At 40.2% G+C, this 26,594-nt stretch overlaps 2 protein-coding genes across 21 annotated transcripts in view; one reads left to right on the forward strand and one right to left on the reverse strand.

Annotated features, from left to right (window-relative positions):
• Positions 1 to 25,014, forward strand: glrbb (glycine receptor, beta b). The gene is made up of 11 exons (XM_086222166.1): positions 1 to 97; positions 254 to 393; positions 3,682 to 3,820; positions 7,110 to 7,216; positions 8,746 to 8,813; positions 13,965 to 14,191; positions 14,880 to 14,962; positions 15,411 to 15,551; positions 17,613 to 17,765; positions 21,332 to 21,624; positions 23,950 to 25,014. Exons 3-11 carry the CDS (start codon positions 3,699 to 3,701, stop codon positions 24,244 to 24,246), a joined length of 1,491 nt encoding a protein of 496 aa, XP_086078292.1. The 5' UTR covers positions 1 to 97; positions 254 to 393; positions 3,682 to 3,698; the 3' UTR covers positions 24,247 to 25,014.
• Positions 1 to 26,594, reverse strand: part of pdgfc (platelet derived growth factor c) — a 114,970-nt gene that overhangs the window by 53,787 nt on the left and 34,589 nt on the right. For 14 of the 20 annotated variants that reach the window (XM_086222192.1, XM_086222189.1, XM_086222186.1 and 11 more), the window contains one exon: positions 3,643 to 3,759. The exons of 3 other annotated variants lie outside the window; for them this stretch is intronic. The gene's annotated coding sequence lies outside the window, so the exon portion shown is untranslated. Of the gene's footprint in view, positions 1 to 3,638; positions 3,770 to 26,594 lie in introns of those variants that run through there. 3 more of the 20 variants (XM_086222178.1, XM_086222177.1, XM_086222194.1) reach the window with 2 other exon arrangements.

The raw sequence follows: 26,594 nt of genomic DNA on the forward strand, positions 1-26,594 counted from the left end.
GGTGATTCGGGCGCGCCTCGCTGCTGTCCGTGGTGCTGATGATGGGACTGATGCTCTCCGGCTTCATGCAGCCGCTACTGCGCATGTTGCATGACAGGTACACGCAAGCCTCCATCTTGGGCATCCCGAGCTGAGGCGAAAGGGCAGCAGGCTTCTACACACTGCTTCCAAAATAACAACAAAGCAGGCGCGCAAATAAAGAAAAATTGGCAATTTGCCGAGATGTAACTTTTTTTTCTTCTTCTTCTAAAAGCCTGTGCAAGCATCGCTTACGTGAGGAAGAGGAGAATGGGAAAGAAAGACAGCGACTGGTCTGGAAGGCTCTGTTAACCGATATTTGCACTGTCAGCTCTCACCCTTCTCTCTGCAATTGACAGGTGACAAACACAAACGGTAAGTGACGTGTTTTATGATGAATTCGTGTTATTTATGTTCGTAATGTCATGTTGAGGGGAATTGCATGCTGGCGTTCATGTGAATCGGCATCTCTTCCTCCTCCTCCTCCTCCTCCTCCTCCATGCATCCCCTCGTCATGGTGGTCGCGGATGTTGTTCCCACTCCTGTCCAGCCCCTCTAACGCTCAGCCTCTGGCCAAGTGTCAGTACTTTTCTCCTCCAAAGAGAGACCCCAGGCAACGGACAGCCACAGGTTGTGAGTGCCTCCATAGACTATATATGCTAGATGTTTAGCTCATATTCAAAACACTGGGGCGCATAGCACATAGGTCTGTGTTGTTTTTTTGCAGGTAGATAAAGATGCCAACTAAACATGTATAATATCAATATAAATTGCAGGTAAATGAGTGCCATTATTTTGGTTATTGCATCTCTATCTTCAGAATATCCTCCACGAGTTGTAATTTTGTGTCCACTAGTGGCACATGCATCCTCCAGACTCTAACATACACAGCCTGTGGAAGTTTTGTGTAGGGTACAATTGCTCATTGACCTTGAATCCATGTGGCAAACTATGTAAGGCTGCTTGAGTCACTGTCAGCCTGCATGACAAATCCTTCCCATGCACTTTTAACATTGCCAGTAGTAAAAACACAGCAAGGGCGATCTTCTTCAGTGGTGGCACAATGTTGACTCAGGCAGTTCCAAGCCAGCTCATACACTTTGTACACTTTGTCTGCACATGAAATTGTGTCGCACAGATGTCCACAATGTCCTTGTTAGGGCTGAATGGTTTTGACAAAAATATCAATTTGCAATTATTTTGACTGATAGTGCAATTGTATGGTAGGAGATTAAGGCCAAATGTGATGTGTGTGTGTGTGTGTGTGTGTGTGTGTGTGTGTGTGTGTGTGTGTGTGTGTGTGTGTGTGTGTGTGTGAGAGTGAGAGAGTACAACCTAAAGCTCCCATTTTTATTTTCAAAATAAAAATGCTTTAAGAAACAACAATGCTTTAAGAAACAAAAAACATGATGGCAAAGATGAATTAGCAAGCAAATCTAGAGAATAAATAATTAATGAAGAGTTGTTACTTTGATTTTGACAGATTTTTTTCAAACCATCAGTTCATCAGGACAGTATTGAACTTGCTGGCTACTCTCACTATGCCTTACACTTACACCATGTAAACTCAAGAAAACCTCTTATTCAATTCTCAAAGAGATTGAATTGTCATCCTCTAAAATACTATATAGTATAATATACTTGATTTTATGATACACTCAAGTGCAAGCATGTTGCCAGTTACTTTACCACAAACAGTACTCCTTATGTAAGCTGCTACTCAGCCCTTCTTTTAATGACGCAGCTGCGTACGCTGTTCCCTCCAGGATGAACTTGTAGCAGTGGAGGTGAATCAAATGTATGTGTGAAATGTTTCTTGTGCCCTTGCAAAGTGAGTGCACTGAGGTTTTGTGTTTTATGTCTGCTGGCACCAGAAGGGCTCTTGAGGCATTATTACATGCAAATGAGGTCGTATTTAGACGTGTTACTAACATGTGTCCTAAGTGATCTGATCACAAGTGGACAGCTGTGAGGACATGTTTGGGCTCAGGCCTTTGGAGTGCATCTCAGCATTTGTCTCAAGTGACCACTTGTGTGAGCCGTTCACTCGGGTCTGAAAAGGGCCTCAATTACATTTAGGATGTGTCTTCAAGTGAAACCTAAACAAACGTAAATATCTTTGTGAGGGAATCTGTCAGATGTCTTTGACATTGACAGCTTTGGCGTAGTGGCCCTCATTATAAAGCCTGTCTCCCGAAAGAAAATAATTGCGAAGACAGAGTATAAAAGTGGCCCATAACAGCAACCTTGTGGTACTCCACAAGTCACATTTGATGGCTGCTATTTATATACATAAACCTTATTCCCACTTTTCAACATCTGTTTTCAATTGTAACATAATTCTTCGAAACTTGACTTTCTCCTGAATTAATTTTGCATGAATGGCAGTGTTATAGAATGCGAGCCACATTCATTCATACATTTTGTTATTGTTAACCTGTGTGCTCCTGGTTTATTTACTCTGATTCCTTCTCCGTACGATTTTGACATTTCATTTGTGTACTTTTGATTGCTAGTCTTTGTCTTTTGTTCCACTGTAAAATTGATATGAATTGTGTCAGACGAATTAAGTGGCCTTTCCTCTGGGATGGGAACACCAACTGACCTCCCATTTGATTGCACATTTCTAGACTGATGAAGTGATGATGGTTAAGCTCTGATGAGGCAAAGTGTTGGAGACAAAAGGTGCTGAAGTGAGCGGTGAAAATAATTTGCACTGTAGAGGATGATGATCAATGTTCAGCCAAGAGCAGACGGGGAGTTACTGGGCCAGGACAGTGGAACAGAGAAAGAGTATGTCTAGACAATAAACTGCTTCAGCTAATATACAGTTGGGCTGGCAGAGTGGGGGATGAGGCTGTTGGCGTAGCTGTTGGTCTCCGTGTCCCTGTACAGTGAAAGGGTAACACTTTTCTGGATGGTGAATGAATCACACAGGCAGTATAGCTGCCAGCTGATTAATGGCCCCTCTTTAGGAATGTAGAATGCTCTGCCATGTGCACAGAGGTATGCATTTGTACATGTATAGTCCTGTAAGACCAGGTTTGAGGTTGTTGTTTTTTTTTTTAATCAAACATTTATGGTAAATATACATTCTTCATTTAGCTGCGTAAGAAATAAATGAAGTCTAAACACACTGTTAAACTACACAGCCAAGCCAGATCATATCCTGAGTGCACAGAATAAAAGACAACCATCGACGCATCAGGCTGTCGTAAGCCTGTGGTTTCTACACTGAAAAGGTTATTTGAGGTAAAATTAACTTCGGCCATCTTTCAGAGGTCATTCTCTAGATGATTCCTGAATGGCCATCGCTATTCAGGTGCAGTACTCAACTGATTGGATTTATGCTTGAACTTGCTTCACTTGATTAAATCTTGTCGTTTGATTAATTTTCATTTCAGACATTTACTCTGTGTGACGTGAATCCAGAGTAAATGGGAATTCATCATTAAGGAATGCAATGAGCAATGTCACTCGGCAAATATCACAAGTAGCCCCACTCGATCGAGATTCATTCCTCCGCCAAGGTTAAAGCTGGCGTAGCCATTTTCTTTTCTTTTATGTGAGAATATGATATAAGAATAAAAAAAAAGAATATGGCATGGTTCATAACTTACACACCGTAAAGCCCGAGTGTCTTTTTGTTTTTTTTCCCCCCAGGTTTGACGGCCACCAGGATGGGCATGAAGAGGCTCGCTGTCTTCCTCCTGGTCCTCTGTCTTTGTCTAGAGGGAGGATCTGCCAAAGAAAAGGGAACCAAGAAGGGAAAAAAGAAAGGGAAGCAGGTTTATTGCCCATCGTAAGTACGGTGTAAACGACACCCTTGGCTGTCTTACAGTACAACACAACGGACATTATTCATTCTTTGGAGCATTTATTGACACTAAGTGCTCTTATCACACAACATGATGCCATGTTGATATTAGGTGGGGTTTTTTTTGGAGGGGGGGGGGGTTCTCTGCTTAAATGACCTCCATAATAATAAATATAAGACTAGTTTTCTCAAATATTTACTTCCAATACTACATTATTTAATGTGTGTATGAAGATGGAGTGAAATGAAGTGTTGTTTCATAGAACTGGAACATTCACAGGCAACAGATTGCATTTTTCATTTTGTTTTCACGCTGGACTTCTATCAACCGTACCATGTGATAAAGTACAATATAAAATGATATGGAATGACTTGGTGGTCAGCTAACGATCAAATCTGCATCCCTTGGTTGCTCCATTAAAGGCAAGTACATACAGACTGAACATACACAAACACGCAAACACACAACATTTTCAGAGAATAAAACACATACAATGCCATCCATTTTGTATACCACTTATCCGTTAAGGGGGGGCTGAAGCCTATCCCAGCTGACATCGGGGCTTGAAGACCACTCTACCTCTGAGCCATGCTGCCCCTTATTCATATACAATCCAAACAGCGTATCACATGTTACGTTTTGTAACATCCTTCGTATATCATCTGAATTAAAATCACATTTTAATAGCACTCTGGATTAGGATTCCAAGCATCTTTAATGTCACAACATTTAACAATAACATAGATTTTACTGGTCTTAATATGACACTTGTAATAGTGCAAGTTCAGAAGAAACTCACTCCTCCTGTCCGTTTCTTCTCTCTGTCTCAGAGCTTGAGACCTGTCATACAGTAAACACATGAACATACCCAATAGTTGTGTGTCACCTGCATGTGAACCAATGAAATTACTGAGTTTTTGTGGCTCTATTTGTTCTGGGCTGACGTCACACGCACAAAGTGCAGCAGCATTCCCTTGAAAGCAAACTGAGACCCCACCACTGATGCAGACCACGGCATGTTTGTTTGCTCTGCAACCGAGTTTGAATGAGCTTTCATGGTAGCCCAAATGAACCGGACAATCTGATGAAATGCATCAGGGTTGGTTTAAAGTGGACCAAAGAGCACAAGGGTGTGAAAGTGACCTTAAAAAAGTACAAATAAGATGCAGAACAGAGCAAGTGTTTATTGGTTTGGGTTTAGCTGGATGCTATATATCCTTTAATATTGATAAAAGGATATTATCAGTCATTGCTGCACTTGATAATAGATGAATTAAAACAAATGGCACACCACATACCAAGGTGGTGCTCCATTCATTCTAATTAAAATTGCTTAATGGGGGCATTTTGCCAAAAACTTCCAGGGCAAATGGAGCATCACAAGAGTCTTTCTAGCCAAGCCGATAAAGAGCATATGTCTGGTAACAGATGCAGCAGTAAAGAAGTGTGGGATCAATAGACAAGCTGTAAAAGAAGTGTTCAGGTCATGGAAAGCATAAAGAGGTAAATACTATACATCCAGCTGAATGAACATCAGTGTGTCCTGACGTTTTCTTTGGAGTGTCCATCATGTCCTTCTACTGGGAAACTGCAACCGCTGCTCCCTTAAATGGTAACAAATGTCTTGACAGTGAAACGTCTTGAAATGAAAGAGAAGCCATTTGATGTAGTCCCGGTATTGGCAGGCTTAAGTTGTATGACATAGTTTGTGTTAAGTGCTCCAGATGCCTTTTGTGGATCAAGGGAACCACTTGGTTCCAGTTTAGCTGTTGTGCTTGAGGTTGTCAGAACGGTCTGTTAAAAGAGCAAAAGAGGAGGTTTTAGTGGATGGGAATTATGTATTTCACTTTGATCAGGCAACCACAGAATGTACACACACTGCACAGCATTCCTGTGAAGCACTTTAACTCATCCTCGGTGCATGATAACGTTTACATGATATGTAGAGTGCTCTGAGTGGGGGGGAAATACTGGCAGTAGGATTCATTGCCACCCACTGGGAGAATTTCTGTTTCTCCTTTCCCTCATGCCAGAACGGTTCTCCTTCTCCTTCTCTCAGTTCCATTGTTTTTTGTCAGTCAACCTCAGGAAACAAATATCTTTTTGGGTGAATGTCTTTGATAGTCACCTCGTTTATGTGACACGGTCATTTTCAAAAGACTGGTGTCTGTTTTTTTTTTTTGCTTTTTGTCATTAATTGATAGTTTTTCTGAATGTTAACAAGAAAACTGTCACTTTAATTGCAAAACAAAGTAAAATAATACATTACTGTCTTGACAAATAATGAGTACTTACTCTGATACAAAGCAATCATCTGAATAACTTGAACTTTTTCTAAGTGAATGTGAAATTACATATGGAGAAAACTGGGTGCAATGCAAATGATTGAGGGGCAATTTTGTGATAAAAGCAGTGTGACTCCAATTTTGAGTCGAGCTGGAATTATTTATTTTTTTTAATCTTTTTGCTTGTATCCTTAGTCACATTGTTCACAACACTGTGGATTACGGCTTCGCAAACTGGAATTCATTCACGTTGATGGAGATGCAGATTATGTGCCAGGACAGCTTCAGCAGCTACAGTACATGGAACAAAAGATGGGCTTCATCTTTCTCTCCCTGATGGGAGTGAATACTGCTATTCAGTCAGTGTATACCATCGGGACCTCACCTAGTTGTTACAACACACTCTATGCCAACTTTTAAGTGTTCCAATCCAATTCCTCACTTCTTTATATCCCGACTCTCTAACCTGTGACGTGGGGAAATGGGTTGTGTCATGATACAGTAGTTTGACACTCCAGAAATGCTCGTCTAGCTGGACCTTAAACTTGGTCAGTATTTTATTTATGAAAAATAAATGCCACTCTAAAAACATTAGCATGTTAACCAAGCAGTTTACAAAGGCGATTTGATGATAAATATTACCTGCTCATGCTCGCATAAGGACAAAACATTTAGCTCACAGCACAACTACTGGCTGCCTCACACAACCACCACATCTACTGCTGTAGATTCTTGTCACTTAATACATTTTGTATTTCGAACCACTCAGAAGCCCTCCACATTTCATCTTTTCTACTCTAACATTGCCTGGGTGGTCCAATCTGAGGAGTTAATTTAATCCCAACATGGTAGCTCTCTCAGGTTCTAGTTTAATCAAAGAGTAGAAATTGGTGCACTGTGCATCTGCACTCTTCATCTGCCAGGAATTTGACCTGCTAATGTAATCGTGCCGACAGTTCCCCTTCTTCTCTGTCTTCTTTGTTTGCAGACAGCTGTCATCTGAGGATCTGGCTCGAGTCCCTGCAAATTCAACCAGTAACATCTTGAACAGGTTACTGATCAGCTATGATCCCAGAATAAGACCCAACTTCAAAGGCAAGTCTGTTTCCCTCTTCATCTGTCTCTGTCTAATGTTAATGTACATTGTAGGATAAATGGTGTCATGCTAATTCTTAAATACCTTAAATATGTACGCTACCTTTGGATTTCTCCCCAAAGTCTCATGGTGGAGGCAGTTTCTGCATGAACTGGGCTTAAGACATTAATAAAAAATGATTCCCTGGTATGCATACACAACAACCCTCCTGCAGCGATGTTACAGAGAGCTGAAGTTTACATGGCACAAGTCATAAAGCTATAGTGCATCATATTTTCAAATAAATGAACAGACAAGGAGTTAGTGTTTGTGCTGACATTCAGGCTACCTCCGTACAGCCCTCTGCTAATTTCGGGAAGTTTAAATCATTGAAGGTTTGATATTTTACAGGCGAAACGGCAACAGCGGTGTTGGCCGTGGCCGGAATGACAGCTTCTGTGTATGGATAAACAATGTAATTGTGCAGCTCTCATAATTTTCCCGACGTTATATAACAAGTGGAATAAATTGTTACAGTGACACGAGTCATTTTGCAGGTGTTGTCTGATGCTCAGCCCAGTTTAGCCAATGATTGTAGAGACAAAACAGAAACAGCGATGAAGCCTACAGCAGGGCCTATGTTCTGCACGAAAGCAAAAACAAATCATGTATTTTATTTTTGGCTCTGCAAATATTCATATTTCTTATTAAATTTATTTATAACTTGAGATTAATGAAAAACATCAGACAAGAGCGAACTACCTCTCAATTTTTATTCCCCCCCCCCCCCCCCCCCCGTTTGTCACTGTCCATTAAGCATCCTCGCAGTGTTGACTGTAAATGTCACACAGCAGGGAACCTCCTGTCTCGGGGGAAGCTGCTGTAAAAATTACAAAGAGGTGACTGGTGGCCTCTGAATGATGGTCTTACCAGTCTTCAGGTGGATCCTCTGATAGTTTCCATTCTCTGGCACTTGGCAGCAAAAACAGTGTCTGGAACTTTGATGTGCTGTAAGCGGAATCACTTCCCTCTTTGACTGCCTGCGACTGGTCCGGCAGCAGAAACATCTGCTCTTGGTTTCAGGGTGGGCTGAAATCTCTCCGTCCATTAACATCATGTTCTGATCTCCCAAATGACATCCTAAACTGAGCCTTGTGCATTCCTTTGCTCAGGCCTATAAAACCATGTTAGGCATGTATAGACCAGATGGAAAATTTTCAAGCTTGCTCCAAAAGTACATGTTAATTAGTTGGTTGCATTACTGCATATGAGGTGTGATGTACAGTTGTTTCACTGCATTATTATGCATATTCATTTTGCGGATCGCTTCAGAGAATTTACCCCATGAAACTCCTGAGCTTTCAGAAAAACATCTAAAATAATTTATAGGGTGAGTGTCTGCATTCATCAAGGATTATTTATGCAACAGGCTGAGTGGAGAGGGATTCCTTGGCAAAGTGATGGAATGTTTAGAGGGTAGGGCAGCATTTCACTCATCCTGCTTGATCAGTGCACAATGAATATATGAATCTCCTCTTTCTAAATGCAGGGATACCTGTGGAAGACAGAGTGAACATTTTCATCAACAGCTTTGGCTCGATCCAAGAAACAACCATGGTACGAATTCATTTTATTTCATCCTGACAATATCCAGGATTAATATTTCTGCCCATCAGCAGCAGTGGATCAGGGCTGAAAAGAGTTTTATCCTACAAGTTTGAGGGAGAATGTGGGAGCATGTTCTTTCGACGAATCAGACCATTTAGCAGTGAATCATTATGCAGACTGGGGTTTTCATGGCCCATTTATCTGATGGCTTAATTGCTGATAAAGAAGGGTGCTTTGCATGCTAATGAAGAGCTGAAACTCAAGGACAGTGTTGGGTCCACTCTTGATCTTCTAGGAAACTATAAAGCGAACATTTGTGAAGCTTTCTAATAAGACCATCAAACCAGTGCAGTGTAATTTAAAGCTTCTGGGAGGAGCCAATAAACATTAGCAGCCCCTCTCAGTAAATACATTCAATCAAGGTAATTGTGATGAATGCAGTGCAGAGTGACAGAATACACCCTTTCCCTGCACGGCTGACAGGTTGTAACTCGGAGAGTTTATTATTTACCAGATAGAAACTTGTATCGCACAGAAAAACAATCCTCTTGGACAAAAGCACTACTACTACTACTACTACTACTATGACTACTACTACTACTTCTACTGAGTTTAAAAAAAAATTGGTCTTGGATTTTTTTCTTCACTGCAATTTGAACATGAAAAAAATAATCAAAATGAAAATATAATAAAATCTCTGTATGGCCAATCTAGGTCTTTGTATGAAATCATGGTAAAATATTTGGTTGATTACTCAGTTTAGGTTTGGATTTTCTCCTTGTACCTCTTTTTTTGGCAATGCAAATGTGGTCATTTTATACATGGGAACAAATTTGCATACATTTCTAACACTGAGCTCTAGAAACTGGAGCGATGAATTCTGTTGCTGTTTGAGACTTTTAAAGGGGGGATTTGGATCTCTCTTTTTATTACTCCATAAATCTGACAAAACTGCCAGCATCTATTAAATACAAAAAAAATTCACCACGTTTTTCAAAAACAAAATGTTAAGTAAATCATAACGTGAACATACATGTTTACAACATGTCACTGAAAAACTTCAGGCATAAATAAAAGAAGGTTTTAGTCTGTAAATCCTACTTAAGTGAATATTTAGGAGGAAATGGCATTTTAAGCATATGTTTTGTAAAACTGCATTTATTCTTGAACAAAAAAATTTGACTTTTCAAGTAATAAAATGAACATATATATATTTTAAAACTGACATCAGGAAAGTTTTTATTTTGGATCGCAAGTTCACAGATGTTATGCTTCGATATGCAATTGAGGCGTATAATCTTAGGAAATATGCAATAATCTGCAACTCTGCTTTGAACAGAAATCTGACCTAAAATGTACATGTAATGGTCTAATTTGGATGTGGAATGGAGCAAAGTTGTCTAACATCTAAACATGAAGCATGTATGTAGTTGTCATTCTTCTACCATTTGAAGGTTTGACCGACAGCATCCGTATCGACCTCACATGTTCTTGCCCTGTCAGCACGAGGAGCACATGGTATTTTTTGATGCAGTGTTAATTATAGAGCGTACTGCCATGTCTTTACAGAAAGTGTAAGAGCTCTCTATTGCAGACTTGTGCTCTGATCATCTCTTTGCTAGTTAGTCAGTCCAAGGCAGTGATCATATCACTGTGGATGTACAGGGTAGACAATTAAGCCCCGGTCCACCTCAGTGCCTCAAGACACCTAGAGACCGTCAGAGGCAAAGTAGGACTGGGGGCGGGTCCTCTCGTCATGCACACCCAGGCCTACATCACGCTGGGCAACATTAGCACCAAGTATGTTGCCACCCCGCACATATTTCTCTCGCTTTACCCCTGGGAAGGTGGAAAAAGTGAAAAGGGAAGAGTAAATGGAGGAGAAAGTGCAAATGAGGTAAAATAAAAATAAAAAGACAGGAAAGAAGTAACAGCCAGAGGCAGAAACCTTAAAAAGAAGAGAGAGAGAGAGAGATTAGCCACCCCCAGATGACAACGTCTGTCTTCCCTTCCCCCTGGACACCCAATGGAAGACAGAAAGAAAATGAAAGTATGAGCAAATCAGGGAAGAGAAATAAGAGACAGCTGGTGACCCCCCCCCCCCCCCTCCTCAGTTTATCACCCTGTGGGATATCTGATCTCAGGACACCCTCTCTCATCATTTACACCTCCCTTGCCCCAACACCATCTTGCATTCACTGTAGTTAACAGACCTATTTTCACTTTGTGATTGTATTTGTCAGAATAGGATGACTAGTTTGTTAAATGTTATGAGATCATGTGACTTGTGTCACATATTTTTTATGGTGTCTCAGTTTGGGATTTCCTGGTTGTGTTAAATCTCTTCGAGATCGCATGGAGTACTGGCAGCTTGACTGTGAGCCAAATGGAAGATTTATTTCCCTGTCTGGCTTTTAGAAAGGCGAAGGTGTATCAGACATCAGAAGAGCCAGCAGGAGCTGCTCAGGCTGTCACTCCAGGACTAGTTGAATGTTGTAGTTTGAAATTAGATTGTTCAGAACTGACACCTTGCCTTCGAAAATGGGACATCAACAATTGGCCAAATGTTTACTGGCAGGGAAAGAAAGCATCTCCTGTATTTCTAGTGGATTTATAAACCAGCCAGTGTATAGAGGAGATTCAGCTGAGTTTTTGCTTGCTTGTAATTCATGTGGCAGAGGAAGAAAACCTTTGGTTGGCCTGTTTGCTGCACACGTTAACAAAGCACAAGATCCAACCATTGCCTCAAGAGTGAAGGGGTGGCCTTCTGAAAGATGATTGTGCACTTGTTTTCTCGCTCAAAATGTCTGGCACCTTTGATTCTTCAGAAAGTTTACAGAACTGTCTCGTACCGCAATTTTTGAGAGTCCATTTACGTTTCTTTCATGACTGTTGATTGCATGTATTTCAAATAATAATTTTGTGGCCGAACTTGAAAGCACCCAGACAGCACATTCCTTTGCCAAAGATGAATATTCTGTCTTTGAAAATCCATCGCTAAATGTTTGCGCCCTCAGTGAATCAAGATGATTTCCAGGGGCTGGAATATTCCAACCATTTCGTGAAGACTCAAGAAATTTGATAGCAATTTATCGATGACGAGTTCAAAATTACCGCTCATCGCTATATCCTACCAGTGGTCTAAAACAGTCTTCTGGATTCAGGATCTACAATTTGATCCAGTTCACATCCAAAAGTTAATCCCTTGTTTCTTGTAATATTACCTTTACTTACAATGAATTCATTTTTTGAGGTATCGTGCAAACAGACAAACAAAGAGACACATGCCAGTGATCGTGTTACCTCCTCGGATGAGGGAACGACGGAGAGTTCAAAGAACACCAGTGTGTTTAGAAATCCTGTCGGGTTAAATCAAGTGAGAATATTTGGACGACACACACATCTGTAAAAGAGTATCATTTGGCTCAGTCTTTGTGTTGTTTGGGTCTCTGGAGTTTTACTGTGAAAAGAATCTTATTGGCTTACAGAAGAAGTGAAGATTATTAAAAGTTGCTGTGTATGTGAAGAAATACACCAACAGTCGATTAGGTGCAGCCACATGGTTTACATGAAGATACCACAGTGCTGGGGAAAAGAAAATCAGATAATAAAAAAAAAGAAAAAAAGTTCTTTCATCAAGAGCAGATGTTCTGTTGAACAGTATTTAGGTCAGTTGCCGACATGCTTTGTGGGTAATGTAGGCAAGATTTCATGGTTTTTTATCAAGTTTCATGCTGCTGTTTGAACTGTCCATGGAGAGTTTGCAATGTTGTTGTCTGGAATAGTACAAAGAAACTCATTTTCAGTTAAGGAGAATGTCCTCTCTGCATGTCTGGTTTCCTATGTATGGTGCTGGGGGCGTACAAGGGTTTAGCAACAATATTATACTTCACATTCGACATTTTTGGACTTGAAATAACCCAGAACATTTCCTGTCCTGTTCTGTGAGGCTATGAATCACTGTTTTCGCAGTTATTTGCTAAAAACAGAACAATTTTCTATCAATATTTAATGCTTCACAAAAGTGGTGTTGTGAGGTTGTGAAGCATTAGGCAGACCTTATATAAGCATACTGCATTAAAACATTTAAAAGTCAACGGAAATAGATTTTAAATAAATAAATATAAGTAAAAATGGGGATTATGAAGGGATGGAAGGTCGACATCAAACAGGAAACTACTACCCCCTCTCACACACACACACACACACACACACACACACACACACACACACAGCTGGTGTTTAGCGGCTTTATTTGGCATCTCCTCCATCTCCTCACTCAGCATTAATAGTCCCTCCTAACACCTGGTCCCAGAGCAGCTTGAGGCACGCCATCAAAACAGGCAAACACACACAAAAAAGAAAGGGAAAAAACATAATAATGATGTTGAAAGTGATACGTTCCCATCAGCAGCAATGTGGATGTTTCACTAATGATAGAAGCTCATTTATGAGGTATTTGCTGTATCCTGTTTCTGTGATGGTAACCTTTGACCCATGGACTTCCTGGGCTGACTGATTTTGAGGTGTATGTATGTCACCTGTGTATTTGGTGCAGCTGCAGGATTTCAGCAGGCCTGTATGTTTGAGTTTAGAAACTTTGCATGTAACTGCATTTTGGAAAAGCAGGAAAATAAGGAACAGTGATGGAGAAGAAGGTTCAATGGTAGACAGCGACCTCCTTGCTGAAATTTATAAACCAATAAATGGATCTCCTGAACACAATGCAAACGAACACAACAGACAATCTGACAGTGACAGAAATGAACAGACAACAGAACAATAAAGAAAACAAGGAACAGGTGGCGGGGGCATGGGGGAGGCAGGCAGGAGCTGACTGGATGGGAGAGGACTAATGAACTGATAAACACAGGTGAATGCAATGAACTGTCTTCAACAGATGAGCAATTGGCTCATTGTAATATGGCACGGGGAGCCAGTGAGGACTAACAGGGGAAGTGATTTCAAACTGAAACAGGAAGTAACCACATAAGACACAAAGTACAGAGCAAACTGAAAGTCACTGAACTCAAAGTTGAGGTCAGACGGGATCACAACACAAAAAAAAAAGCATTGCAAATGGGTCAAATGGTATTCAATTTGTGTCCTGTTGTATCAACACGATAGAGGACATTAACAATGTTTGTGCTTGTCTAACAGGATTACAGAGTCAACATCTTCCTGCGACAGCGTTGGAATGACCCCAGGCTGAAGCTGCCACAAGACTTCAAGTCTGATTCGCTCACTGTCGATCCCAAGATGTTCAAATGTCTCTGGAAACCCGACCTGTTCTTCGCGAATGAGAAGAGCGCTAACTTCCACGACGTCACCCAGGAGAACATCCTTCTCTTCATATTCCGGAATGGAGATGTCCTCATCAGTATGAGGTAATAATTGCTTACTCTCGTTTTTGTCAATGTGCTGTTTGCCAGTTGAGTTAAATACTCCGACCACGACACACTCTGCATCATCTAAGTGTACTCTGGCGGAGCGCTGTTTTTATTGGTTAAAGCAAATCTAAATATTCATCTCAACACATCATCTTCGATCAGAATTCGTCATGTGTCAAATATATTGGGAGCTTTCATCATATTTAGTCAGGTTTTAGTTGAGTAAAAGTCTGAGCATTTCAGTCTAAAATGAAATAATAGAGACTGTTTTACTGTAGTTAAGTCGACGTGAGTTCTTCGTGCTGAGCATTAAAATTTCTTAGTGTCTTTTGGGTGTATGAAGCATTATTATTTTAAATTTGTTATTGTCTTCGATACATTGCAGTCAATTGTTTTGTTGTTTGCACTTTTTTATTTCTGATTTTAGAATGTGTTACACTGCAGACTGCGAGAGTGATTTGCTGATTATGAGACTGATAACACGGCTGTATTGTAAACATCTTTGAGCAACTGTTGCACTGTAACGTTTGGTTTCACCTTCAGAGATAATCCTTTTCTGTAGTCTGTAATTTTGAGTGCATCACATTTGTTTATCCTGTGCAAATACATACAAAAGAATCCTCTAGCACTGTCAAACATCCTCGGCTCCTGGTGTCATGGAAACTGAATTAATTTCATTCTCCAGGTTGTCCATCACCCTTTCTTGTCCACTGGACCTGACATTGTTCCCTATGGACACACAGAGGTGTAAAATGCAACTTGAAAGCTGTGAGTTTTTCTGAAATGACATCACCTTATATCACCTCAGCAGTTTGCGCATCTTCTTGTTGGTGTTAGGGAGTATTTATGGGTCGGGAATGGATGTTTTATTTATATGAGGTAGTTGTTTTGAGGTAAATTGAGAGCTTTAGAAGCTAATTATAGGGTTTAACAATAAAAAAAGTAGAATACATTCTCAAAGCCAGAGAGCTGAGCTGTTGTATCTTGTTAGGAAGCATTGAAATCAAATTCAAGCAACACGCTAAATGAGCTAAAGCTTTTCTCCTCTACTGTCACACCCAGCTGCAGTGACATGCAGCTGTCTGCACATTTTTCTACATACATCTTTGTACTGTAATAGGTGTATTTATGTACAATAACATTTCAACATGCATAACTGTGGTTTCAACACTCCGTATGAGTAATAATGAGACTTTTATGTGCTTCTCGCATCCAGTTGGCTACACCACAGACGACCTGCAATTCATGTGGCAGACGGGAGACCCGGTGCAGATGGATGCCATCGCACTGCCGCAGTTTGATATCAGACAAGAAGACATTGATTATGGGAATTGCACCAAATATTATGCAGGAACAGGTATTGGCACACATGTCTTCAAACCTTTAATGAATAAAAATATAAATATAAATGTATACAAGGAAGGACAAAAGGAATTTATTCTTTCAAATAGCATGTCGCAAAATATATCACGTGTGGGTATGAAACTAAATACTCAGAAGAGGAAATTTGGTGACACATTGAAGTATTTTGAATCAGTAAAGTCACTTTCACATCAATCACAGTGTTGAAAGTTTTGTGGGGGGGGGGGGGTTTGACTGCAAAAATGTTCATCGCCGGGTTTTGCTTTCATATGTTCATTAATTATTCTCTCAGAATTGAAAATATTTTGTTCTGGATGGGCTCAAAAGCTTTAATATCCTTGTTACATTTCGATCCCCAAAGTATTTTAATGCGCTCAAGTCTTGTCCTGTTATTAATGAACGTGACTAAAAAGTTTGTGTTTTTGACATCCCAAAAACATGTCGCTTTTATGCACAGTAGCTCCTTATTATTTCATCATGGGCATGGCTGGTATTATGATCCATCATCCTCTATTTAGAAATTCTCTTTGAGTCGTGTAGATGCTGCTCCTCTCTGTAGCCATCGTACTGCAGTTTATCAGCTAAAAAAAAAAAACAACAAAAAAAACACGTACAAGTTCCTTGTCAAGGAAAATGGGTCTTTCTGTTCAGGTAAGCTTAGTTCAGTCTCATTGATTGAAAGATTACGTCCTTTAAAGCCGCTAGCAAACTTTTGCAAGTTTTTATCTGACCAAAGATAAACTCCTTTTTTTTTTCTTTTTTTTTTTTGCAAAAGCAGAAAGATGATTTCACCCTGCAGTCATCCTGTCTGCAGCCTCACCACTCAGTAATGACAATCGTGTGAAGATTTGCAGTTTCCCCCCCCCCCCCACTGATTTTTACAATCTGTTAACAGAAAGAGCCGAGTTTGAATTTTCACTAAGTTTTTTTACATGCAGAATTTTACTAACACTGATGCCCTTCTCTCCTCTATGAGTACACTTCACCAACACAATGACAAATTATGACATTTGAGAATCACAAAGACAGAACTACATTTGTTGACAGCTAGAAGAGCCAGAATCAAAATCACAACCTACAGATGGCTGCTCAAACGTAGCCAACAACAAAATATTTGAGTGCAATGAAGCAAAATGTTGCTCACAGTGTAACTGGTGCAATTTTTTTTTTTTTTTTTTCCCGTCAAAGCAACCTGTTGCAAATGAGAAACCATTTTCTATTAATGCTCAATACTTCAAACATTCGGTTTGCAGTACCCTCAAATTTAGTTTTCAATTTTTTTGAAACTCCAGATTTTAGTTGCCGGGCCTGATGACGACATGATCATTTCCAAGATGTTGGGTGGAGGTTGCTTGGATAGACAGGATTTAAATGACGTATGTCACACTGACCAACTGATGTTTTAGCAGCAAGCTTGCATGATGAAAAAGTACTGAGTGAATTCTCATAATGAAAATCAAAGGTTCTTCTACATTCAAACGCTTAATCGGACTGATGTGAATTATAAAAGTCAAATGATAGTTGCAGTGAGATGGAAAATATCAGCCAACACAGCTGGTATGACCTCAGTGCTCTCACACCTGGGGGACGCACTGCTGGCAATGAGTCAGCCTTTTAACAGGTTACCACGGCAACGGGGCAAGACACAAAGATCGCCTCTGTGTGCGACTGGTTCAAGCCTGCTCTGCAGCACAGGCAGCCCTTATTTGCAGTGTAAAGCTCACCCTGAAATCCCCGGCCTAGTTAAATATTACTTCGGCCATCCAATTGGAGCGACTAATTAACCTCAAAAGGCAAGAACACAATGCTGCTGAAGGAAGGGTGGTATAGATGTGGGCTCCTTACCCGAAATCCTACTGCTTTCAGAGGCAGACTGGTAGGGATGGATCAAATGTTAGATTTTTTCATTATTGTTTGGGTTTTGTTTTTTTTTTTAGGAGTTGAAAAGGTTCAACGCAACCACTCCACTGGGACACATACAGCACCGCCCGTGATGCATCGTTCTTTGCCAGAATGTTTACCTCATCTCACGCCCCCCGTCTCTGTTTTCATATAGGGTACTACACTTGTGTTGAGGTTATCTTCACCCTAAGGCGACAGGTTGGCTTCTACATGATGGGTGTTTACGCACCCACCCTGCTCATCGTTGTCCTCTCCTGGCTGTCCTTCTGGATCAACCCTGATGCGAGTGCCGCCAGGGTCCCTTTGGGTAGGGATTATTTGGAGTCTATTGATCAAATCTCCACTCCTTCACTGAAACTTCCAATGCTGTTGAGTTTATGTTTGGATATGGTTCATGGATACATGGAGAATGAGAATGGATGAAGGTGTGTCTGATATTGAGGTTAATCAAGTGTGGAAACTCTTAGCACATCATAGAGAAACTAGGTTTTTGTATGTTCTAGGGATCAGTGACATTAAGGCCCTGCTCATGTCTACCATGACTTCATCAATCACTTGGACAGCATGAAGGACTTTGTCTATGAAGGATGAGTCTATGTCCAGTATTGGGTTGTGTGTGATAAATCACTGCATATCACTGTAATTGACAGATTCGACCCACAGCAGTGGTACTTAATAGGTCAAAGTTATTTCCTGCTGTAGACTGGAAATCCTTCAGAATCTAACCAAGGCCATGCATGCAAAGACTTAAAGTTATTAGTTGTTGGGAAGATCATGATGTAAACCACAGCTGATAGGTTTCTTCATGTCTGCCCTTGATCTGACAACTTAATGACATTAAACTACCTAAAAGTGTTTTAATCTACAATATTATGGAACCCAAATCAATTTCCTCAGCTGTAATTTTGCTTATAGGACTTGGATGTGGTGCCTGTATGCCACAGATTTGCAGAGCCCTTACTGAAGGTCATCTGCAGCATGAAGTCGAATCCATTTTTAAGCATGTGCGATATAAAGCTTAGATAATGCTTGGAGCCAGCAAGTGTTGCTCAGGAGCCAACGAGCCAATGATTAATTACGACTGAGCCACATGAGGAGCAGTGCTGTTTTCCAAGCACATAATATGGCTGTGTACATTGAACAAAGTCCAGTTGGATTACATGTTCATCAAAGTCTAGAGGAAGACACGAAAAAGGCTCAGAAAGAGTTGGGGGTTTTTTTCTTTTTTTTTTTCTGTGTACTCACTGAAAAAATAACTGAAAAGACTCAAGGGGGCCTATCTCCATTTATGGCTCAGGAGTCTTATGTTAGCATTGTCTCACAATCAATTCCTTTTCCTTCTATGGCATAAAATAATTGCCACACTTAAGGAGCTTTTATGTGTCTGCTGTGAGACTGAAGAGGTTGTTGAGAACATTACGTCATGCCGAGTCTCGGTGGTATAGTTTATGTCATAATGCTACAACCTCCCAAGCAAAATGTGAGTCTCATGAACCTTTCGTTGAGATTATCTTCGTCAATAATCAAAAATCCCGTTGGCCTCTGATCAAGGGAACCCATGGCAATGCTAACTTTCAGCTTGTCTTTTATAAATATGCCATCCACGCTGCACATAATTTGTCCATCCTGCCAAAATTTTGCCATCCTACCTCTCAACTAAGCTTTTCCTCTCAGTGAAACTCTTCATCACATCCTTATAGTTCAACATTTTCTCAATTTCTGTTATTGGCTCAGAATATTACAAATTGTATCATTCTAAAATAGTAACTCTCCTCAGTGTCACTTCTGCATGGAGAAATTTAAAGCTTTGCCAAACTAAGCTACTCAGTCTAGCAGGGAGCTCTGTCCAACTGTTTTACTTTATTTTTACAGTCTCATATTTGAAATATTTTTGTATAACCAGACTTAAATTGTTAACAAAACAGACAAGAAACAGAAATTTGATATCCATTTGTCAAAGGCTTCCCCTGGCTTTGGTGTTTATTTTCTATAATATCCAAAAATGTCCTCTGGCAACTTTCATTTGTATGAATAAGAGAAAGAACGACTGGCTGACCTCCATTTTCACAATATATGTCTCTGTTTTATACATTTTAATTCCCATCCCATGCATGCCAACACTGCACATGACAGAATTGACAAACAATGTTCAGAATTCAGAGTTGTGTTTGTTTGCAATATTCCCAGTTCACTCATTACTTTGTACTGCATAATTCAGCCTGCATGTAATATGTCAGTGTCACTTATTTACAGTATCATACAGCCACCTCTATGTGTGCAGGGTTGCATGGATGAGACAATCCATTGTTATCCCTCTCCAGTCTTCCACTGCCTCCTTTCTCCATCCTCCCTCCAGTTATTTATCTCCACTTTCATTCCATCATCACTCCAACTCCTCTTGGAAGCGTCCTCTGACTCCTCTCTAAATGGGATCAGTCCAGGTCAGTCAACACCCAGGTGTGAGACTACTCTCATTTATTGCTCTGTGTGTGTGTGTGTGTGTGTGCGTGTGTGTGTGTGTGCACGTGCATGCACGCAATATACCTGTTCATTTTACAGCAAATGCCCTTTTTGTTTCTTTTCATATACACACATATTTTTTAAGTGGAACAACTGCAATGCTGAAATGTGTTGTATTTTTCCACGTGATACCAAGGCGAGGTTTATTTTGAACATGCAGCTCAATGAGTCTGTTTAAGAATAATAGGTCCTGAATGACAATGCTTTAAATCTTTCCTAAGTTCAGTCAGGAAAGTGGAGTTTGATTAGGAATTCCCTTGACAAACCCTTCTATAATGAGGCCTGAAGGCGAACCTCATCAGTCATTGCGATGTATTTATCGTCTCTCAAGAGAGGCATTACATTAATGGAAGGGGAGTGTTGCTGTTTAATGGTGGTCGCTGTAAATATATCTGCTGAAACATGTTTTGAGGATGCTGTTTTGGCCTGCGTTACAGTCGCCACACCTTCCTTGTCTGCACTGCAACTCAATTCCATCCAATCAAACGTAATCGATGCCATCGTTGTGGTCAGAGTAGGATTTTTATTATTTTCAGTTGTACCTCATTTGAGATGTATGATGTGCCAGTTGTTCTCACACAGGTGAGTCAGATCAGCTGATGAGGCTGCTCCACTGATATTTGCTTCACATCAATTTATCTGTCAGACTGACAGATTATAGCTTAGCTCTGACTTTTAACCATGCTTTCCTGGCTCCAGACATAATTATTGTAGTTTTGTGTCATGGCAGAAGAAATTCTGAAAAGAATTGGTCTATCAGTGCCAAATCTCAGGTAAAAATATATCAGTGGAATCACACTTTCAGAATGGAAGCATTACAACTGTAGAATAAAGGAATATTGATTCATTATTGCATTGAGACAAGTTACATTAACGACTAAGTCCAGCACTCAGGTCTCCTCGCTGGCTTCCTGTCTCTCAGGAAAAAAAAGCAGCTCTGCTTGTGTACAAGTCTCTTCATGGTCTGGTACCAAAGTACATCTCTGACACGTTAGAGACACATGAACCATCTCGGGTTCTGAGAACCTCGGGGAGTGGTCCCCTGGTGGTACCCAGAGTCAGGACAAAACACGGTGAGGCTGCATTCCAGTTTCATGCTGCTAAAATCTGGAACAGTCTTTCAGAGGATGTGAGACAGGCCTCAACCCTGACAACATTTAAATCCAGGCTGAAAAAAATGTTTTATGTAATGATTTTATCTGCCTTCTTGTATTTTTTTCTGTGAAGCACTTTAAATTACCTCGTGTACGGATTGTGTTTTATAAGTAAACTGGCCTTGCCTTACATTTTCTTAAATATACACACTGCTTCTCACTTTCACCTATTGACTGAAGGTTATTTCTCCCTTCACAGGCATCTTGTCAGTGCTCTCTCTGTCCTCTGAATGCACGTCCTTGGCTTCAGAGCTGCCCAAGGTGTCCTACGTAAAGGCCATCGACATCTGGCTTATTGCTTGCCTGCTGTTCGGTTTTGCCTCACTGGTGGAGTACGCCGTGGTTCAAGTCATGCTCAACAGCCCGAAGCGCATTGAGGCCGAGAAGGCCAAGATAGCGTCCAAGGAGAAGGCAGTAGGAAAGAGCCCTGCCGCTAGGAACAACACGGTCAACGGGACCGGGGGGACGCCACTCCATGTCAGCACCTTGCATGTCAGTGCATCTGGTTTAATAACTTGCATGTTTGTGTGTGTTGTGTAAGATATATTAATTAACAACTATTATGTGAACGACCGCTTAACTGTCCATTCAATTGTACCCCCATACTTCCATCCCATCGTCATAAATTCGGTGTCCCAGGAACACCACAAGAGAGTTTCTTAAAATTTGGAGGAGCGTCAACTTTGATTAAAGGGGGAACTGATTAGGTTTTATAAACTTTGTGTTCAAGAAGTTCCCATCTTGCTTGATTTATTTCCCTAATGGATTAATTGTCTCGGTCAGTCACGGTTCAATACCCAGCCAGGTGGTTCCCCGTCACAGTGAATTTCCTCGTCGTGAGTCTTAATAAAAGAACATCTTATCTTGATATAATTTGGTCTTTTTAAGAGTAAGATAGACAACAATATATTGCAACTTTGTGATTGGCAGGTTTAATACAGTTGTCAAAGAGATAGACTAAAATGAAGAATTGAGTTCAAACAATTACAAACAACAATTTAAGTCATAAAATGTGACTAAAACAGATATGCACTTCAGTCAAAAGACTTCGACTAAATCACAATCAGCTGCCCTAAAAACCAGAGGAGTCAGACTGAGCCTTCCCGCATTAAAGCTGATATTTATTGACTAAATTGGTCTAAAAATCCAGGTAAGGATGACTAAATGTTGAAAAAAAGGAAATTTGACACAGGACTCATAGGAAATTTGAAAAATAGCTGTTGTGATTTCAGAGAATCAATCTTTGCCAGCTCCACCCTCTTCCAAATAATGTTACTTTTAGTTTAAAAAACAAACAAACAAAAAATGGTAATGCCATAAAATGGCAAATTTGATGCTTCAAAGAACCCACAAACCTATTAAGAGATGTCTCGGTGGACACATCCACATCTGTTACACAGCTCTGCTCCCTGCCTAAAAGTGGTCCTGCATGGAGATCTAATCTAAATGCAAAACAGGGAAATCCAATCATTAAAGATTGGCATGATCTCTAACGCACACATGCTCACAACTCAGTCAAGACTCAAGGCTGACACTCACTTGCACATCAGTCATGCAATAGGTTGAATGGGTCTTCCAATTGTACACCTAATTGAAATTAATTTATCTCTGAGTCTGTGTTAGTCTGGACCACATTTGGTTTGAGAGGATTACATTATTCCATTGTGGTTTAATGGGTTTCCTTGTCAAAACCGAATCAAAATAATGACGCTTTAATGAGCTTAATGACTTCAGTGAGTAAGCATCCATAGTCTGATTAGATCCTGTTCACCCCGCAGGCCTGCAGGGAAGATGATGAAAGGGATTTTTTTGGATGATGTTAAACTACATCCTTTAGCAAATTGGTTTTCATAAGCACAGGTTCTCCTGGCTGTGATATCATAGGCGGTATAGAGGGGTTACATGACCCCAGATGAGAGCAGCTATATTAGGCTACACTCTGGAGCCAATGTAAATCTATTTTGGCCTCAAAGATCTTTTTTTTATTCTCTTAAAATAACAGTAGTTTCATTTATCACCCTGAGTTCTGTTTGCACTTCAGGATCAAACAACTCTCTCTGTGGATTTTTTTAAGTGTAGCGTGACATCAGCCATACAACCAAAAGGCAGAACTTGGCTTCTGTCATTCATGTATATTAGATTCATTCTCAGAACAGGTCACAATAAGGTTCAGGAACAGATACAGAACCTGTTCCTTGTCTGTGGGAAAGACTTATCAGAGATGTGGTGTCACTGTAAAAAAAATCTGCTTAAAGACACAACTTTCAGGTCTTTTCCAAAATTTGTGTACAATGCAATGATGGATTGACATACTGTTTTTGTGCTTAAATAGATGCAAAGGGAATATATAAATTATTGCAGTGAAATGTCTTTAGTCCTGAGGCAAACATTGGTGCTGTCCAAATATTCGCGCTTGACCACACTTGGGTTATCACATGTGCCCATGTGGTTGTACGTCACCTGAGAGTGAGCACACCCAGGGGTGTAAGCCTCATTGTGTTTCATGACACGTATCTTTTTGTCAAAAACACAAAGGGATGGCACTCATCCTTACATTTTTTTGAAATTTGCATCTTATGTTTTATGTTTTTCTGTGTTTACAATTTTCGTCCTCTTATTGTCTGTAATGTTGGTACTCGTACTCAGTCAGTTTGAAGTTCCTTGGGTCTACTGCCTCAGGGGCTGCCAGCAGTGCTTTTAGACAATTAATCAAATCTATCTCAGTTTATATGCTTTGAAAAAAAGTTTTTTGCAATAAAATACAGCGGAATTCAATAAGCAGTTCTGTTTTCTCTCATTTTCCTCTCTTGCTACCAGGTAGCAGAAACTCGCTGTAAGAAGGTGTGCACCTCCAAATCTGATCTACGGACCAACGATTTCAGCATTGTGGGCTCGCTTCCACGGGACTTTGAGCTGTCGAACTTTGACTGCTACGGGAAGCCCATCGAAACTGCCGCCGGTCACGGCAAATCTCAGGCCAAGAACAGCAAGAAACCCCCTCCTCCGAAACCAGTCATCCCATCGGCTGCCAAAAGAATTGACCTGTACTCACGAGCCCTCTTCCCTTTCTCATTCCTCTTCTTTAATGTTATTTACTGGTCCATATACTTGTGATCATCTTCTTTCATTATTCCCGAACTCCACTCCTACGACTGCTTTATTGATCAAATGACATTGTCATCTCCAAAGTGTGAATCTTACCTATATAAAATGATTGCTGAAATGAAGAGAAATCTACTATTTATGATTATTATTATTACATCTATCTTTATTTATTTAAAACAGCTAAATGTCAAATTGATATACTGAAATACTCTATCGATAAATAATGGTACTTGAACGTAGTACAGGATTGCAGAGAGCACCGTTGTGATGACTGATACAGAGCAGAAGATGCATATATATATATATATATATATATATATGAACAGAGCATTTGTAAATGATTTTTATTTGATTTATCATTTTGCTCTTGCCCTGGAGGAGTCTACCAACAGGTTTTTTGAGTTAATGCATATAATTTATGCTTCAACGCAAAGTGTAACATTGTAATTATGTTGCATGTTTAAAAAAAAATGCATGCATAAGAAGATTAAATATAAATATATGTGAGTACTTACTAGATTTTATTATTCTTAAGATTTGCTATTGACAAGATATGGTTGATATGTGAATTCCTGATCCTGTCCAGATGGTCATGTGACACTGCCACTTCTCCAAAAGCTGTAACGTTTTCCACCACCTACCTGTCGTGTGTGTAAATGGGCCACTAGTGAGCAGTGACCATGTGTTTGTGAAATTTGCAAGCAAAGAAAAAATAAATAATTAAATGACTTTTCACAGTTTGATGTGATTAAAAATGAACACTGATTAGAAATTTAATCATGCTCATTTTTTTGGTCCATAAATAGTGTGACGGCAGGAGCTTAAAATACAAAAGGGAGAAAGTGATTTGTATCTCCAGAGTTTCGTCTTTGCTCTTCCTCCAACATGCATCCTGCACAGCACAGCTGTTTCCACTGAGGTTTGACCTCTCTTAATCTGCTAAACCAGACATCTATTATTCATGCAAACCTGTTTGGAAAAATCACCCCTGACAATCATTTTGAGGCTCCTCATATGAAATCTGTCTGCAGCCTAATGAAGCAAGATAGATGCTGACCTTACGTCATAAATACAGGGTCACTGGCTGCTCAGGACAGCAAAATGGGTGGGTTTTTTTGTTTGTTTTTTCTTCTCAAAATCAGACCTTTCCTCATTGATGCCGTAGTTACAGACCTGGGAAATATTTTTTCTTAGCCCTAAAAACAGAATTGGACTTATGCAATTGAAATACCTTTAAAATCACAAATTAACCTTTTTTTGAGGGGTTTTTTTGTATTGGTTTTCAGCTCTGCTTGAATCTAAAATGAGAGATTTGGCATCGCAGTGCCCTCCAATGGCCACATTTATATTTATTTAGGTGCAGAGGAGATCAAATGTTATCAACAGACAAAAACAGATGTTTGGTGTTGGATAAAGTAGCTTATTTTCAAGTCACATGCATTTGGCTCCTTCTTTAAAATATACTTGATTTGATCAGATGTTTTGATAAGGTTGTTTGTTAACTGTAGCAAGTAGGTGACACAATAAGCAGCTTAAGAATCCAAGCTGTGTTTGATACATACACAGTAGGACAGTAGATACATCGAATGCACTCCTTGTGTGTGTGTGTGTGTGTGTGTGTGTGTGTGTGTGTGTGTGTGTGTGCCCATGCTCCACCCTTGCACCCTGCCAGCAGCACAGTGCAGTAACCTATATCACACTGGGTTCTTTCTAATCCAACATGACCTCTCACCAGGAAGCCACCCAGTCCACCAAGAAAACCACCGTGACTGTCAGGCAATGATTAGTGGAGAACCAGTGGGGGAGGAGGTCTTTCATGCTTATTTACTGTGAACACACATTACGATTTATTACGACTTCCCTGCAAAGGATTAAGAAATATAATTGTTTGGGTTGTTTTTTTTATCAAAATAACATCTGTCTAATCAATTTAAATTAATTGAGTAGATTTATCGTTTTGTGATGAAGACGTTACGCCACATCACTAGTTTGACTATATTGTGTGTATATATCTTTTGCTGTTTTGTTAGTTGCTGTAATTTTCGCAGTTTTATCTGAAGCGCTAGACATAATGGGCCTTTTTTCCGAATATTATTTCAGTTCAGCAGCAATTTTCCACTCTCTCACAGGCACGGTGACTGTTTAGAAGGAGAGTTTTGGCTGTGCTTGAAATGTGGAAGTCTATAAAAAGTGGAGGAGAGGATGCTATTTCTTGTCATGGGTCAAGATGGAGCTCAGTTCCAGCCAGACTGAACCCAATGTGTGAAATAAGTGTGACTCCGGGTCCCATTATTAGTGTTAGTTCTGCTCAAACGAGAGACAAGATAGAGTGAAGAGAGGCAGATGCGTGAAATGGT

This window comes from Aulostomus chinensis, chromosome 13 (assembly GCF_037954235.1).
Source record: "Aulostomus chinensis isolate RoL2024-O1b breed Wild chromosome 13, RoL_Achi_v1.0, whole genome shotgun sequence".
In the NCBI taxonomy this organism is placed as follows: Eukaryota; Metazoa; Chordata; class Actinopteri; order Syngnathiformes; family Aulostomidae; genus Aulostomus; species Aulostomus chinensis.

Coding starts and splice junctions, on each gene's coding strand:
- glrbb (XM_086222166.1), top strand. CDS start 3,699: ATGGGCATGAAGAGGCTCGCTGTCTTCCTCCTGGTCCTCTGTCTTTGT. Junction 7,217..8,745: donor AATAAGACCCAACTTCAAAG/GCAAGTCTGTTT, acceptor TTCTAAATGCAG/GGATACCTGTGGAAGACAGA. Junction 14,963..15,410: donor TAAAATGCAACTTGAAAGCT/GTGAGTTTTTCT, acceptor TCTCGCATCCAG/TTGGCTACACCACAGACGAC.